The 16,195-nt window shown below is 39.5% G+C and overlaps 1 protein-coding gene across 2 annotated transcripts; it reads left to right on the top strand.

The window, feature by feature from the left end:
• The first annotated feature begins 873 nt into the window (after window positions 1-873).
• On the top strand, window positions 874-13,687 carry ccdc149b (coiled-coil domain containing 149b). Of its 2 annotated transcripts, XM_072678590.1 has the most exons (13): window positions 874-1,053; window positions 3,765-3,926; window positions 4,840-4,878; window positions 5,013-5,120; window positions 6,860-6,976; window positions 7,165-7,337; window positions 8,559-8,631; window positions 9,005-9,089; window positions 9,838-9,985; window positions 10,464-10,540; window positions 10,929-10,961; window positions 11,646-11,732; window positions 12,773-13,687. In XM_072678590.1, the coding sequence occupies exons 1-13, from the start codon at window positions 1,003-1,005 to the stop codon at window positions 13,354-13,356; spliced, it is 1,737 nt and encodes a 578-aa protein (XP_072534691.1). In that variant the 5' UTR covers window positions 874-1,002; the 3' UTR covers window positions 13,357-13,687. The 2 variants fall into 2 exon arrangements, with proteins under 2 accessions (XP_072534691.1, XP_072534692.1); XM_072678591.1 differs by lacking the exon at window positions 10,929-10,961.
• Window positions 13,688-16,195: the final 2,508 nt, after the last annotated feature.

The following is a 16,195-nucleotide window of genomic DNA, read 5'->3' on the forward strand; positions in this document are numbered from 1 at the left end:
TATATAGTACCAGTCAAAAGTTTGGGCACTTGGTTGAATGTGTGATGATCATCATCTTAAAAACATTTGATTAGAAAAAAGAGGACACTGGGGACACACTGGTATCCACTGATGTTAGGATGTCGTGACTGGGGGAGTTCCAAGTAAGCCTAAGTTCAAGGACTGTGGCAGTGTGTGTGAGGGTGGAAAAACCTCTTAAGTCCTCTTGACTGAAAACAAGAATATATTCATTTATAATTTATCATTTATCATTTATATATATATATATAATCATGCATTGTTTAAATGAAATATAATTTAATATTTAATTTAATTTATTATGATTTAATATTAAGCTTAATACGACAGAAAAAAGCCTATTTAATAATAAGGAATAAATAAACACACACCTCATCATCATCAGTTGATCTCAGGGTTAAAAACGAATTAATAATAATCAATAACGTTGAAAATATTACCTTTAATATTTTAATTAATTACAAACAATTTAGAACTGGTGGGTAATTACACTGGACTGACCGATCTCGGGTGGGCTTCTCATTCCCGTCAGCCCCTCAGGCACCCCTGACTCACACACGTCGGTCGTGACAACAGGAAGTGACGCTTCTGATGGACATTATGTTCTCCCACCTGTTTTACGTAAGCCACGCCCACTCGTATACGATTGGATATTATCAGCGCCCATCTTGCGTCATAAGGACGTGGTCAATGCATGTAAGCCAATCCCGGCACAGGATCCGAGCAACCAGCCAATCCACTTGCGGGGAGGCGGGACTAATGCGAGCCTATCTTAAAGCAGGGACGGCTCTGGGACTCTGGAACGCTATAGGCCAATCACAGCACAGTAGGGCGGGGCGTGCCGGAATACGGGTGGGAATCGAAGCTCCATGTCGCTTTTGGCTTTGAGAAATGTGTCACCTGTGAAGGAGCCGTGGCTGAAGATGCTTCTGTCACTGCGAGGTTCTTCTGCTTCTACATGAATCATCTGTCCGGGAGAGCGACATGAATCCATCCAGGAGAAGCGAGAGCGACTGGCAGGGCCTGGTGAACGAGGTGAGAGGAGCTGAGCAGGGGCGCATTATGGCCAGATAAGCTGCTGCTGCTGCTGCTGCTGCTGGTCAGGCTTACTGTATCATCTGCTGTCACCAAGAGGGTGATTAGACATAGCTCTCTCTCTCTCCCTCTCTCTCTCTCTCTATTATATATATATATATAATGTGTCTGTGTGTATATATGTATATATGTATGTGTCTGTATATGTATGTATGTATATATATATATATATATATATATATATATCAGTACATAGAAAATGAGTGGTCAGTGGAGGGTTAGAGGGTTGTGCTTCCTGCTGCACAGCTGAGCTAGAACCTCACCAGCTCTCAAACCAACCTCTGCCTCCTAAATCGTGACTGATGCTGAAGGCTGTGACTGTCACCAATGCATGCACGCAGGGATTGCACTCATTCTGTGTCCAAGCAGGAGGACAACACAACATTCTCTGGTTTGAGAAAGAGGTGGTGCGTGAGGGGCTGCTGGGGAGATCCCAGATATCCCAGCAGTAGTGGCGACCCTCTGCCTTTTCTCAGTGCTCGAAGCGCCAAGAGCATGGTGAGGAAGCCCCATCCTGGAGGTCTGGCTGCCAACCTGCAGAGTTCAGTTTCAGCATGGGCCTAAACACACCTGTTCCAGTCGGCTGGGGTCTTCTTAAGCGACTGTTGGGTTGAGCTGGGAGGTCCAGATAAATGTTCCAGGAGGACATCTATATTTATTATAAATTTTGTATAATTATAATGCATCTATATTTATTGAGGGCTGATATTTAGTGTACATATCTGTGGTCCTAAATGTGGAAATTGGGGCTAAATCGGTGGTTAGAGCACTGGGTCATTGGTCATAGGGTTGTGGGTTCGATACCCGAGTTTTCGATACCTGAGTTCTCTAAGCTGCCACTATTGGGTACTATTAGGAAGACCTTCAAGCCTCTCTGCTCCAGGGGCTTAGTAGCACAAATGACCCTGTGTGCTGACCCTGGCACAGTAAATATAATATAGGTGTATAGTATACAAAACCAGCTGAATCCGCATTACTGAGAAATACAATGTTTATTAGTAGTGGATTATAAATGCAGTGTATATATATATATATATAATAAAAAAAATGTATTACAATTAGCTGCAAATCCCAATATTATTCTGCTATTATTGCACATATTCTCAGTGAAAGTGCACGTTGACATCTAAAAAACATGATACCAATATTGTGGAAGCTGTAAAACTGTGTCTCAGTCACACGTCAGCGTCACCAGAGCTGTTTTAGAGCTGCTGTGCTTCAACAAGCCCCTGCTTTACTGCCGAACTGTGATCCCAGGCTTCACACATGTTGTTCGTACAGCTGTTGTAGTGCATTATTGGCCGGAGCACCTGCCAAACTTACAGTAAAGTAGTTTATATGCTATATATCGTCTACAGCACCAAGCACTAGGGATACCCCAAACAGGTTATTTTGCCCCCCATTCGAATCCCAGTTTCTTATGCTGAGTATCAGCTGATTCCAATCTGATCTGTGTGTGTGTGTGTGTGTGTGTGTGTGTGTTTGTGTGTTTGTGTGTTTGTATAAATAATCCAGCTCCACAGTTTAGATCAGATGAGCTGCTGATTAACGGATTCGGTAAAATCCCTTTCTTTTCAGTATCAGATTCTGTAATCAGACGTTCTGGAATGACTGATTTAGTTCAGTCGAGTTTTTATATTGTTTAACATCTCCCCTCCATCTCTCAGCATTGTTCACACAGGGTTCAGATGTCCAGATGTTTAAATACACTACACACACCCCTTCTAATGAATACATTCAGCTACTTTAAGCTGCACCCATTGCTGCACACACACAGCTTGTCTAGCCCCTGTAGAGAAGAAGTACTGCCAATAGAATAGGACTCTCTGGAGCAGATCAACATCATGACCCTATTGGCTCCATGCTGCCTAATAATGCCAGGCGTGGACTAGAGGGGTATAAAGCCCCCCAGCATTGAGGAGCTGTGGAGCAGTGGAGGAACTGTGTTCTCTGGAATGATGGTGGTGGAGCTCCATCCAGTACTTTTGGGATGAGTTGTAGGGAAGAGGTGGGGTGGAGATCATAATCCTCATCCAACTTCCTGACTAACGCGAACTCTCTTGTAGCTGAATGCAATCAAATCCTCACAGCAATGCTCCTCCTCCAAAATCTAGTAGAAAGTCTTCTTCTCTGGACAGTAGAGTTTACAGTTACTCCAACAAAAGCAGAATCAGCTCTTTTCAATTGTATTCAGAAGAAACAATGTGCAAGTGTCCCAATACTTTTGTCCATATGGTGTATGTTAAAAACAGAGGTTTTCATGGGGTTTCATAACTTTGTCAACATGACTGTAGTTGGTCCATGTCCTAGAGGTGCTGCTGATGTGCTGATTGTGCTGTAATGAATCACAGTATTGATGAACATCATCACTTTGCTCTGAACGTCTGTCAGTGTTTATTAGACTGAGCGGTGGAACAGTATAGTAATGAAGGGCGTCTTAATGATCATGTTCAGCTGCAATGTTGAACATATGAACACAGAGGCTGCTGATTGGCCTGCAGTGTGTGGGTCAGTCAGTGTCACGTACTGAAGAAGTGTTCTGTGGAGAACCGGGTTAGTCGTTGGTGGATGTTGGTGTTGACGCTGGGTGTGTCCTGGTGGGACCTGCAGAGTTTCTGATGAAAACATGAGTGTTTCCTTCCTGTGTTCAGTTCCTGGTGTGTAAGCGAAAGCTGGAGAGCAAGAAGGAGGCCCTGTTGATCCTGTCCAAAGAGCTGGACACCTGCCAGCAGGAGCGCGACCAGTTTAAACTGATGGCCAATCAGCTACGAGAACGTCACCAGGGCCTGAAAAAGAAATACAGAGAACTTATAGTGAGTGTTTCTGTTATGATCTGCTCTATTATATTATATTATATTATATTATATTATATTATATTAACGCTGTCACATTCATCAACAATTTCTTTTTTCTCCATAATGTGAATCTGCAGTTGTTCTTTATACTGTATCAGAATTTCATGGTAAATGGACCAATAGAAATGCTCCAAAATTGCTTGAAAGTTTTTCTTCTTCTTCTCCTGTAAAGTGACTGTTTTTGGAGATATGGGGGTTTTTAGTGCAACAGTAACAATGCTATAGTATATTATAATAAATTATATTATATTAAAGGGTTGTGTATTGGCAAGAACCTGGTGATACCATTAGTATCACGGCACAGGAGTTACGATTCAATATATTCAGCTAAATTCATTCAAAATTCTATTCAATTCAAAATATATTTATCTAGTGCTTATCAAGTATAATTACTGTAAGCAAAATAATTAATTGATTAAAAAATATATAATTTTCCTAAAGAAATACTGTCGTAGTATAAAAACACCATCAAATGCATCAAATCTGAGTAAAAGAAAAGTACTGTTTATCCAATCAGAGCAGTGGGATCTGAAGACACAGCACTGCCATCTAGTGGTGGGGATTTAAACACAACACTAAATGAACCAATGCCTGACCCCAATCTTTACATCTAAACTCTTCATTAATAATCAATTTTGTGTTTTTGAGAATTGATACAGTATTACAGAACATATTGTGATACTTTGATATATTGTTAAATTCTTACAACCCTGTTATATTATCCAGTGTTTTATTATATAAAATTATTGTAAATATTTGATATATGAATTGGACTTTTTTTCTCTTGTCTTCTGTCTTGTTTATCATGTGAGTAAAATGATATGGATAAGTCCTGTTTATGCACTGGCTGACTGCATTCTTCTGCTTCCAGGACGGTGACCCGACTCTTCCTCCAGAAAAAAGGAACCAGGTATGGCTCTGCTTTCTAATCATGTTGATTAAAGAGGTTTCCACAGGTGTTTTTATGTGGCCGGTTTCAATCACAGTGATCCTATTCAGACTATCCCTGAGTTCATCACTGAGACGATGCTGTGTTCTGGACAGGTGAATCTGGCCCAGCTGCTAAGAGACGCTCAGGAGAAAAACAGGAGGTTGAGTGATGAGGTGAAGGAGCTGAATCAGAGACTAACGGAGGTCCAGGGGGACAACAAGGTATCAATTTTGTGTAAAACATCCCATAACACATCATCTAATAACATTAATATCCAGTATGAAGTTCTAATAACATTAATATCCAGTATGAAGCTCTAATAGCATTAATATCCAGTATGAAGTTCTAATAACATTAATATCCAGTATGAAGTTCTAATAACATTAATATCCAGTATGAAGCTCTAATAGCTTTAATATCCAGTATGAAGTTCTAATAACATTTAATATCCAGTATGACGCTCTAATAGCTTTAATATCCAGTATGAAGCTCTAGTCAAGTCAAATCAAGTGGGTTTTATTGTCATTTCAACTACATACAGAGTACACAGTGAAACAAAACAACGTTCCTCCAGGACCATGGTGCAACATAGACAGTGCATACAGAACACAAGTGCAACACAAACAAACAAGTGCGGACAGACAACACAGTACAGACAGAGAATAATAAATAATTGCCTGTAGTGTGCAAATTGTGCAATGTGTAATAAATAGAGTCCTAAATAGAGACTCTAATAACATTAATATCCAGTATGAAGTTCTAATAACATCAATATCCAGTATGAAGTTCTAATAACATTAATATTCAGTATGAAGTTCTAATAGCATTAATATCCAGTATAAATCTCTAATAACATTAATATCCAGTATGAAGTTCTAATAACATCAATATCCAGTATGAAGCTCTAATAACATTAATATCCAGTATGAAGTTCTAATAGCATTAATATCCAGTATAAATCTCTAATAACATTAATATCCAGTATGAAGTTTTAATAACATTAATATCCAGTATGAAGTTCTAATAACATCAATATCTAGTATGAAGCTCTAATAACATTAATATCCAGTATGAAGCTCTAATAGCATTAATATCCAGTATAAATCTCTAATAGCATTAATATCCAGTATGAAGTTCTAATAACATCAATATCCAGTATGAAGTTCTAATAACATTAATATTCAGTATGAAGTTCTAATAGCATTAATATCCAGTATAAATCTCTAATAACATTAATATCCAGTATGAAGTTCTAATAACATCAATATCCAGTATGAAGCTCTAATAACATTAATATCCAGTATGAAGTTCTAATAGCATTAATATCCAGTATAAATCTCTAATAACATTAATATCCAGTATGAAGTTTTAATAACATTAATATCCAGTATGAAGTTCTAATAACATCAATATCTAGTATGAAGTTCTAATAACATTAATATCCAGTATGAAGCTCTAATAGCATTAATATCCAGTATGAAGCTCTAATAGCATTAATATCCAGTATGAAGCTCTAATAACATTAATATCCAGTATGAAGCTCTTATAACATTAATATCCAGTATGAAGTTCTAATAGCATTAATATCCAGTATGAGGCTCTAATAGCATTAATATCCAGTATGAGGCTCTAATAACATTAATATCCGGTATGAAGCTCTTATAACATTAATATCCAGTATGAAGCTCTTATAACATTAATATCCAGTATGAAGCTCTAATAGGATTAATATCCAGTATGAAGCTCTTATAACATTAATATCCAGTATGAAGCTGTCACACTGTTCACTGTGTTACACCATCGTCACCATGCAGGCTCTCTCTAGTCTAGTTAGCTGTGTGTCTGAAGCGCTTTAGCTAAATTGAGGGTGGCAGGGAGGATACACTGACCTTTAATCTTCTCTAAAACCTCTTAAATCTACTGGAACGTAACAGTGTGTGTCCTGACCTCACCCTTCCAGCTGCTGAGGATGACCATCGCCAAACAGCGTCTTGGGGATGAAGAGGTCGGGGTCCGCCACTTTCCAGCTCATGAGAGGGAGGACCTTGTCCAGCAGCTGGAGAGAGCCAGAGAGCAGGTGGGTCCCAAATACAGACACCCACCTCCAGTCAAACAGCGCCCACACCAAACTAGTTCACAATCCGTGTAAAGCTCTGTGTGAAGGCCTGTCTCTGCAGTGGGTGTGCACTCAGCTGTCTGAGCACTTACTTGGAAAATATAGCCTCTGTCACAAACACTGAGTTGAGACTGTGAACTCGGTTCTAGAACGAGGAGCTGGAGCACAGCCTGAAGGCAGCGACAGACGAGCTGCAGGACGTCCGAGCAGAGAGGAAGGTGTACCAGGAGAAAGCTCAGCGCCTCAACCTCGAAATCAACCATATCCTGGGCTGCCACGACAACCGCATCCTGGATGTGGATGCTCTCTGCATGGAGAACAGGTGAGTGGTGCAGCTGTAGTGCAACAGTGCAGTACGTGATGCTGCGGCTTTCAGCTCTTTTAGTTAGATTTCTTCCCTACTTTTCTTTGCACAAGTGTCTCTAGCTCTGAGATATTTGTGAGGAACAAGACATCTTGATGCGTGGGAGGAGATAGAAAGACAACAGAAAGGAAGGAAAGCAAAGTGGTTTGGAGGAGTATGGCAAAAAAGTGGTGAATTTACACAGCAGGAGAGCCTGAACCAGAGGGTAGGGAGGCACCAGCACCTTCTGTTTTTTACACCAAATTGTTCTGTATATTGAAGAAACTTTTAATTCTAAGAACCCACAGATAATCTGGTTGAAAATTATTGTTATATGCACAGAATAAAGAATAATTATATTGTATTATTTCAATGTTTTATTATTTATATAGAAACTAACCCAAGAAAAGTAGTTTTTTAAACCATTTTTCTCTATAATGTGAATCTGAGAGTTGTATCAGAATTTGGACCAATAGAAATGCTTCAGAATGACTAAATGAGTAATGAATAAAACATTGACCTCCTTTACTCCTAAACTTAAGGAAGGTTTTTCCTCATCCTGTAAAGTTGACATTTTATACCACAATGGCCTGCGGGTCAAGTTCGAATACCAAGCCATGTCGCTTTGCCATCAGTTTCTGGAGTTTGAGAGAGGACAGTTGGCCGTCCTCTCTCTGGGTGGGTAAAAAAAAAAACAATGCTGTGGAGCTGGGTACCCGGCGCTTACCTCCAAGCGTGCGGGCTGCCTAACGATGCTGCAGCAGTGATGGTTAGAAAAGAGGCGGTAGCTGGATTTACATGAATCAAAGGGGACGTGTGTTAAGCTCTTACCCTCCTGGTGTCGGGAGCATTGCTAGTGCTAGGGTGGGTTCATTGGCAGAACCAAAAAAATGAACAAATACATTAAAAAAAAGCCAATTTAGAAATTTATTATTTATTATATTAATTTATTAATTTATTATAGATGTATTGACATGGCACTAATAACTGTATGCTTCTAGAATTTGGACATATTCAGAGGCCAAACTGCTCTGCAGGTGTCTGCAGGTGAAGCAGCTCAGTGTTGGAGTTAATGTAGAAGTACAGACCTGAAACTAAGATTCCAGACTTAATCAACGCTGTGAGACCATGCATGACTAATGGGATGTGAAACTGCTTTAAAACCAGTTGTATTTTAATGTTCTTGTGTGTGTTTTGTAGATACCTCCATGAACGGTTTGTGCAACTCCAGGAAGAGGTCAACCTCCTCAAAACTAATTTGATGAAGTATAAGGTGAGCGTTTGACTGATGGCTTAAAAAAAACAATAAAAAAAATAAAAAAAAACGTAAACGAACAAAAACATCCACAGCTCTGTCCGTATCCTTTACATCCCATAATAAACACGTACATTTCCACTCTTTACTGACTCAGAAGAGATGGATGTGAGACAGAATGCAACCTGTTATTTCTGAGCCTGACTGAATAACGTTAAGCCGACTGGGTGTTTATTTATTTAGCGTGAGCTGTATAAATATCTCTACACACACTAATGGATGTCATAAATCAAGGCCATAGACTTCAGCGTAGCCTTGCTGATCAGCTAATGCACCGCTATTACGAATAGAGCACATTTGTTATGCATGTCTGCCATCTGTTCCTCTGCAGAGTGCGCTGGAGAGCAAGAAGAACTGTAAAGTTTATGGCAAAGCCAACAGCAGTGCTCTGACGGGAGTGCTGTCCGCCAAGCAAGGTAGAGAACCAGACAGTTGTGTGACCGAGACCACCCGGAACACTGTACTTACACTGTACTGTACTTTCAGGGTTCAGTTTATAGATAATTGGCTTTGGCTGATATTAAAATCATACATTACAATAATTCTCCAACCCTTTTTAATGGATTTATCAGATTATCACAATAATATATATATATATAACTGGAGGCTCTTTTTTGCATTTCAACTTTAAAATAAAAAAATAAAAATCATAAATAAAACAATAATAAAAACAAAATCATTTTTGAAGTTTTAATGAAAAATTATGGAATAGATTTGCATATATTACAGGTTATTGAATGGTGCATCCATTAACCATGTGTTCTATAAAAAGGTTGGAAACCCTGATGGAAAAACATGTTTTTGCAATTTATTCTTATGCATTTATTTTTATTTTAGCTTTTTAATATATATATAAATTTATAATTATTATATATATTTTTGCATCATTGTATTTTTTCTGTTTATGAAATGTGCTTTATACATAAACCTGGTCCTTTTTTGTTACAAAAATACAAAAACGAAATAAAAATGAATATAAATATTATCAATATTAGCAAAGCAAAGTACAGGCCAGATGTTCCTGCTACTTCGACTCACTTGTTTCTACTCGTCAGATTGAGGCCTGAGTCCTGGAGGCTCCTGCTGTTCTAATTGACCTAATTTAGTTCGTCATCCATGTTTTTAAGGAATTTCCTAAAAATTTACATTTGTCTGTTCATGCAGTGCAAGAGCTTCTGCTGTCTGAGGAAAACGGCTGCAGCCTCCCGGTCACTCCACAGTCCATCAGTGACCTGAAGTCTCTGGCCACAGCCCTGCTGGAGACCATCCACGAGAAGAACATGGTCATTCAGCACCAACGGCAGACCAACAAGTGAGTCGCTGACCTGCATGAAACCCTTATACCCCTCTACTAGCCCACGCCTGGCATTATTAGGCAGCATGGGGTCAATAGGTTCATCTAGTGTATCTGCTCCAGAGAGTCCTATTCTATTGGCAGTACTTCTCTACAGGGGCTAGACAAGCTGTGTGTGTGCATTTGCACATCTTTGTCAGCAATGGGTGCAAGTTAAAGTAGCTAAATGCATTCATTAGAAGAGGTGTCCACAAATATTTGGACACAGAGACAGACCTGTCTAATGATGATAATGAGTGCTGATGCTGATCTGATCCTGATACCATTGTCAAATGCACACAATAAGAGAATTTGAGGTTCAGTGGATTCACGAATCCGATCAGTGTCTGTGATGATCTACTGCATGTTCTTCAGCGTAGCGGAGTGTGTGTCTTCTGTTCTGCTGTTCCTGAATAAACTGATGTGACGTACTGGATTCCTGCATCTGTTGGAACAGGATTCTGGGTAACAGAGTAGCAGAGCTGGAGGGGAAGCTGAAAACTCTGGAGGTTTCTGGGCTGTGGAGTCTGCCGGGTAAATACTTCACCAATCTTACCAGGATGTTTCTCAGTGTTTCCTGTTTAATGGATGACGTGCTCACATTATCTCTGCCTGAGTCGCACGCCTGAGTCGCACGCCTGAGTCGCACGCCTGAGTCGCACGCCTGAGTCGCACGCCTGAGTCGCACGCCTAAATGCCTTAATAACCTGTTAATTAGGCATATTATCAGACTATTATGAATTGTGATGGACTTTGACGCTGGTGATGTTGAATGATGGCCAGTTAGATGTTCACTTTTTCAGCTTCAGTGAATTGAGTAACTGACTCTGACTCTCTTACTGCTGAAATTAACAGCTTCCTCCTTCCTCTCCTGTCTCCTGTTTTCTGTCTCTTTTTTCTGTCTGAATGAAACTGAATGAAGGCATTACCTACAACGTGTCTGTGGGATTAGGGAGTATGTTTCTTCTATTTCGTCATTTATAAACATTTATTTTTATTTTATTTGTATTCTACTTTTTCTTACTTTTTATGCACTATACGGACAAAAGTACTGGGACACCTATGTGAGCTTTCATGACGTCCCTCTGCAGTTACTGAGTCAGTTGGAGGCTTTTCTGCACTCTGCTCTGAGCTCAGCACTCGGCCCTGACCCCGCTCTGTAACTTTACGTGGTCTGACAGACACTCGGTGGCTGAGCTGCTCTCTGTGAGCTGTTCCTCCTAAACTCTTCCACTGTTCAATAATAACACCACTCACAGCTGATGGAGGAAGATCTAGGAGGAAGGTCTAAATTTCACCAGCTGACTTGTAGTTGTTGGCGCAGTGGTGTCTCCTATTACATTGAATTACATTTGAATTTGATGCTGAATTAAGCACCTATTTAATGACTCAGTGTCCCAATACTTTTGTCCTTATAGTGCGTACATATACAGTTGTATGTGAATGTTTGGGCACCCTTTTCATTTATTTTATAGAAGTAGTAAACGTGGCCTGGATATTTTTTTTTTTTTTTTTTTTAAGAAATAGAATAAAGACTATATATAATTGGTTTTACAAGTTTACACTTTTATACATATTTATCTCATTTCATACAGGAGTAACCTTCACTCACAGTTATTAATGTGGAATTGTTTGATAGGAGGAAGGGATGTGATCATTCTGAGTGAACAGCAGCAGATTCAGTCCTCCATTCAGCATCCAGTAGCACTTAGACAGGCGTCTGTGGGTGAGTCATCAGATCATCCCCTGATCTATTATTGGTCGCTCAGATTTCATCACCGTCTCAACTTTATTATATTAAAAAAAAAAAAGAAAAACAACATAAATTATACAGCTCCCCCCTAAACCTAGTCCAGCTGCAGTAGGGTTTAAGGGATTATGATGAGATCAGAGATTTTAACCCACTATAAATCTGCAGCATGTGTGATTTTTACATGACAGTAATAACTGTAGACCAATGTAATCCAGCATGAATCTGCAGTGTGTGTAGTTGTATATAGTATATTTAGTAGAAATTGTAATTGATTAATAGGAATATATTAATATTACTATTAATTAAATCTATTTAATCCAGTATGAATCTGCAGTGAGTGTAGTTTCTACAGTCTGACGGTAATAATGGTGGAGGGAGTTTAATCCAGTATGAATCTGCAGTGTGTGTAGTTTCTACAGTCTGACGGTAATAATGGTGGAGGGAGTTTAATCCAGTATGAATCTGCAGTGAGTGTAGTTTCTACAGTCTGACGGTAATAATGGTGGAGGGAGTTTAATCCAGTATGAATCTGCAGTGTGTGTAGTTTCTACAGTCTGACGGTAATAATGGTGGAGGGAGTTTAATCCAGTATGAATCTGCAGTGTGTGTAGTTTCTACAGTGTGACGGTAATAATGGTGGAGGGAGTGTAATCCAGCATGAATCTGCAGTGTGTGTAGTTTCTACAGTGTGACGGTAATAATGGTGGAGGGAGTTTAATCCAGTATGAATCTGCAGTGTGTGTAGTTTCTACAGTCTGACGGTAATAATGGTGGAGGGAGTTTAATCCAGTATGAATCTGCAGTGAGTGTAGTTTCTACAGTCTGACAGTAATAATGGTGGAGGGAGTTTAATCCAGTATGAATCTGCAGTGTGTGTAGTTTCTACAGTCTGACGGTAATAATGGTGGAGGGAGTTTAATCCAGTATGAATCTGCAGTGTGTGTAGTTTCTACAGTCTGACGGTCAGTTTCAGATCTTCTGCTGTGTTGAGACTGTTGTATGTGGTGTAACAGGAGACGAGGAGGTCGTGACTGGAGAGGAGGTGACCGAAGACACAGCTCTATCTGCAGACCCGGGCCATTCTGACACGGCTGAAGCTTTTCTGCAGCCTCAGCATCACAGCACCACTTACTCAAAGAACACAGAAACTGCAGCGTCCAGCTTCCCAGCACAAACCACCTCCAGCACGAGCACCAGCGATGACCTAAGCAGTGAGCACAGCTACCCTGCCTGCTTAGAGGCCGAGAAGACTGCTTGCCCAGTGGAGAGCGTATCAGACCTTTACGAGCCGCAAACACTGGACGATGACCTGGATCCGGCCACCTCTGGAGATGAGAACTCCGACACAGCTCAGGTTGCTTTAGAAAGTCCGGCAGTGGAAGCTGTGGCAGATGGTGCTGAGGTCTTGCATTCTGACCAGGATCCTGATATTCAGGGTCAGTCGGAGAGCACGGTTACAGCTTCAGGAGAACCGGACAGCGTGGATTACACAGTACTGTCCGAACCCTCAGCTGAAGAGAGCGCGGAGAGGCTGGCACAGCCAGGAACAGACCAAAACATCCAGCTTCCAGATACACAGCCTACTCAGAAATGCTAATGTGGCTAACAGTGACTGAAAGCTAATGGAGACCACTTAGCATCATGTCTTTTGTATGACGTGAAGAGACAGGCCCTTAATAGCTTGTGTTTATAAAGAAGCATTTTAGCATTTTTGTGTGAACTTATCCTTTAAAGGTCCAAAAAAATGTTGACTTTTAATAGAATTCTTCACCAAGAAATGCTAATTTGGCCAATTTTGTGACTGAAATTGATGCAAACACTGCAAAACACTGGTATCCTGTGAAATGACCTTAAATCTAGTCGAAATATCTAATCATTGTGAGACTGTTGAAAGAATATTTTAAAATTAATAAATGTATTTCCAGAAATTGTTGCTTGCTTTAGTGTGTGTGTGTTAGTTATTCCATGGGCAGATAGCATGGCTTGGTATTTCCTTATTATTTCAGACACCTCCACTGGTTAAATTACTTAAAACAATGAAGTTATATTTAATCTAAAAAATGGGACATATTAGATATTTTGACTGGATTTATGGTGGTTATTTTTAGTAAGGTGTGGTCACAAGATAATATGTTTAGGCCATAACTTCAGTTTGTAGTTGCCACATGTTTATATGCCATAATAAGGCCACAAGACAACATATCCACTTCATTGACAAAAGTATTGGGACACCTGCTTAGACATTGTTTCTTTGAAATCAAGGGCATTAAACTTTCTACTAGACTTAGGAGGAACATTGCTGTGTTTGATTGCATTCAGTTACACGAGCGTCGTTAGTAAGATCAGGATGTTGGATGATTACCACCCCACCTCCCCAACTCATCCCGAAAGTACTAGATGGAGCTCCATCATCATTTCAAAAAACACAGTTCCACTGCTCCACAGGTCAATGCTGGGGGAGGGGAGGGGGGGGTCATACCACTTTTAGCCCACACCTAGAGAGTCTTATTGTATTGGCAGTATTTCTTTACAGAGTGTGCATTTACACATCTGTGCACTTTAAAGTAGCTGAATGCATTCATTAGAAAGGGTGTCCACAAACATTTGGACATATAGTGCATTATCTTTTGTGGCCACTAGAAGCTTGATTTGTGGCTTCAGTTTATGGCCTTGAGGTTTTATTATTTGAAAATTACTACCTTGTAGCATTTAACATCGTAATAATTTCTCAAAATCTAGTCAAAACTTTTATTTAACCCGGTCATGTGATAAAGTTTACAGACGATCAACCTGATAATGTAGTAAATTCACAGTAATGTGGAAGGGCAGTCTGTTATCTATAAAATGGTATTACATGAATCCCATTATATATTATGAAGACCATTATATATTATATTTTTGACGTTACGTTACGTGATCCATTTATTACATTTCAGCGTATTTCTACATTTTTGAGAAATTATTACAATATTAAGTGCTATTAAGTGCTACACACATTTAGAGGCCACTTGCCAGGATGCCATTTTTTGCAGTGGATCTTATTTAAATGATATTGTGCATTAGCATTTTAGCGTGACGGCCCAAATGAACTTCACTGGGAGAGTCATGATTACTGCTGTGTTTGAGCCGACTGGATTTAAGCTTGATCGTGGAGAGATGAGGAAAGAATGCTGCACCAATTTTCAGCTCTCATATTTATTAGCCATAGCATGCTACCATTATCTGTGAACACTAGTGGCCTGTACTGTGTATCACATGCGTGGGGGTCGTCTGGGCACTGGGCTGCTTATTTCAAAACACGCTGTGGTCAGTCTTTACTTTCACTTTCAGTTTCTGGGGTCTTCAGTTCCATCTGCTAGTCAGTGTCTGTTATTAGATAATTTCCCTCTGCTCTAACACACCTGACTCATCTCACCTGAGGTACATTACTACTGCAGTACCTGCAGTACGTTACAGGACAGTAACGTGTGAATTAAGAAGTAGAGCAGTTAAAAAAAAAAGTCACATTTTTAGTAAAACATTTTTTGTGCAGATTTGATGAAAATGATAAAGTACAAAATTATTATATTGACATTAACAGGGATATTAGATTTGTTGACTATGTTTAAGGCGATTTTTACAGAGCCTTTCAAGGTGACAATGTGGTTATTTTTAATAAGGCATGGTCACAAGATAATAAATTAAGGCCACAAATGAAGTTTAAAAAAGGCCAATAAAAAATATATAGATGCTACAAATTAGGTTTCTAGTGGCTAAGTGTTAATATAAGACCAAGAGAGAATATATTGAGGCCATTGATTAGGTTTCTAGTGGCCATGTGTTATTATAAGGACAAGAAAGGGCAAACTGAAGCTACAAATTAGGTTTTTAGTGACCACATGTTAAAAAGGCCAAATATATATATATATATATAGATGCTACAAATTAGATTTTTAGTGGCCATGTGTTAATATAAGGCCAAGAGAGAATATTTTGAGGCCACTAATTAAGTTTCTGGTGGCCACATGATATAAGGCAACAAAATGTTTGTGTTAAACCTTCTAATATTTTCCATATTGACGTACACCTCACAGAGCAATATGATGATATTTAATATTGTTGTGATAATTACATTTCTGAGTATACTGTGCATATCGTCAGCACTTCTAGGACACTGATTAACTGAATGCCTAATTATTGGTCTTGGATAACTGAAAAAAGCAAAACTAAATATGGATCAGAAAAATATTGAAGTATTGCGACATATTTTTGACACCCTTTTACCTCATAGCATTGGTTTTAACTGGGACACAGCAACAGTCCTGTACAGCAAGACCCGTTTTGACGGATAAGCAAGTTGGGCTTCACTTCAGATATCTCTTAAAATGTTTGAAAAGCACATGATGGACAGTCTCAGAGTTAACATCTGGAACACGTTTCCACTGGAGTCGTTTCAA

The sequence above is a fragment of the Salminus brasiliensis genome, chromosome 4, assembly GCF_030463535.1.
Source record: "Salminus brasiliensis chromosome 4, fSalBra1.hap2, whole genome shotgun sequence".
Lineage (NCBI taxonomy): Eukaryota > Metazoa > Chordata > Actinopteri > Characiformes > Bryconidae > Salminus > Salminus brasiliensis.

Coding starts and splice junctions, on each gene's coding strand:
- ccdc149b (XM_072678590.1), top strand. CDS start 1,003: ATGAATCCATCCAGGAGAAGCGAGAGCGACTGGCAGGGCCTGGTGAAC. Junction 7,338..8,558: donor GCTCTCTGCATGGAGAACAG/GTGAGTGGTGCA, acceptor TGTGTTTTGTAG/ATACCTCCATGAACGGTTTG. Junction 9,090..9,837: donor AGTGCTGTCCGCCAAGCAAG/GTAGAGAACCAG, acceptor CTGTTCATGCAG/TGCAAGAGCTTCTGCTGTCT.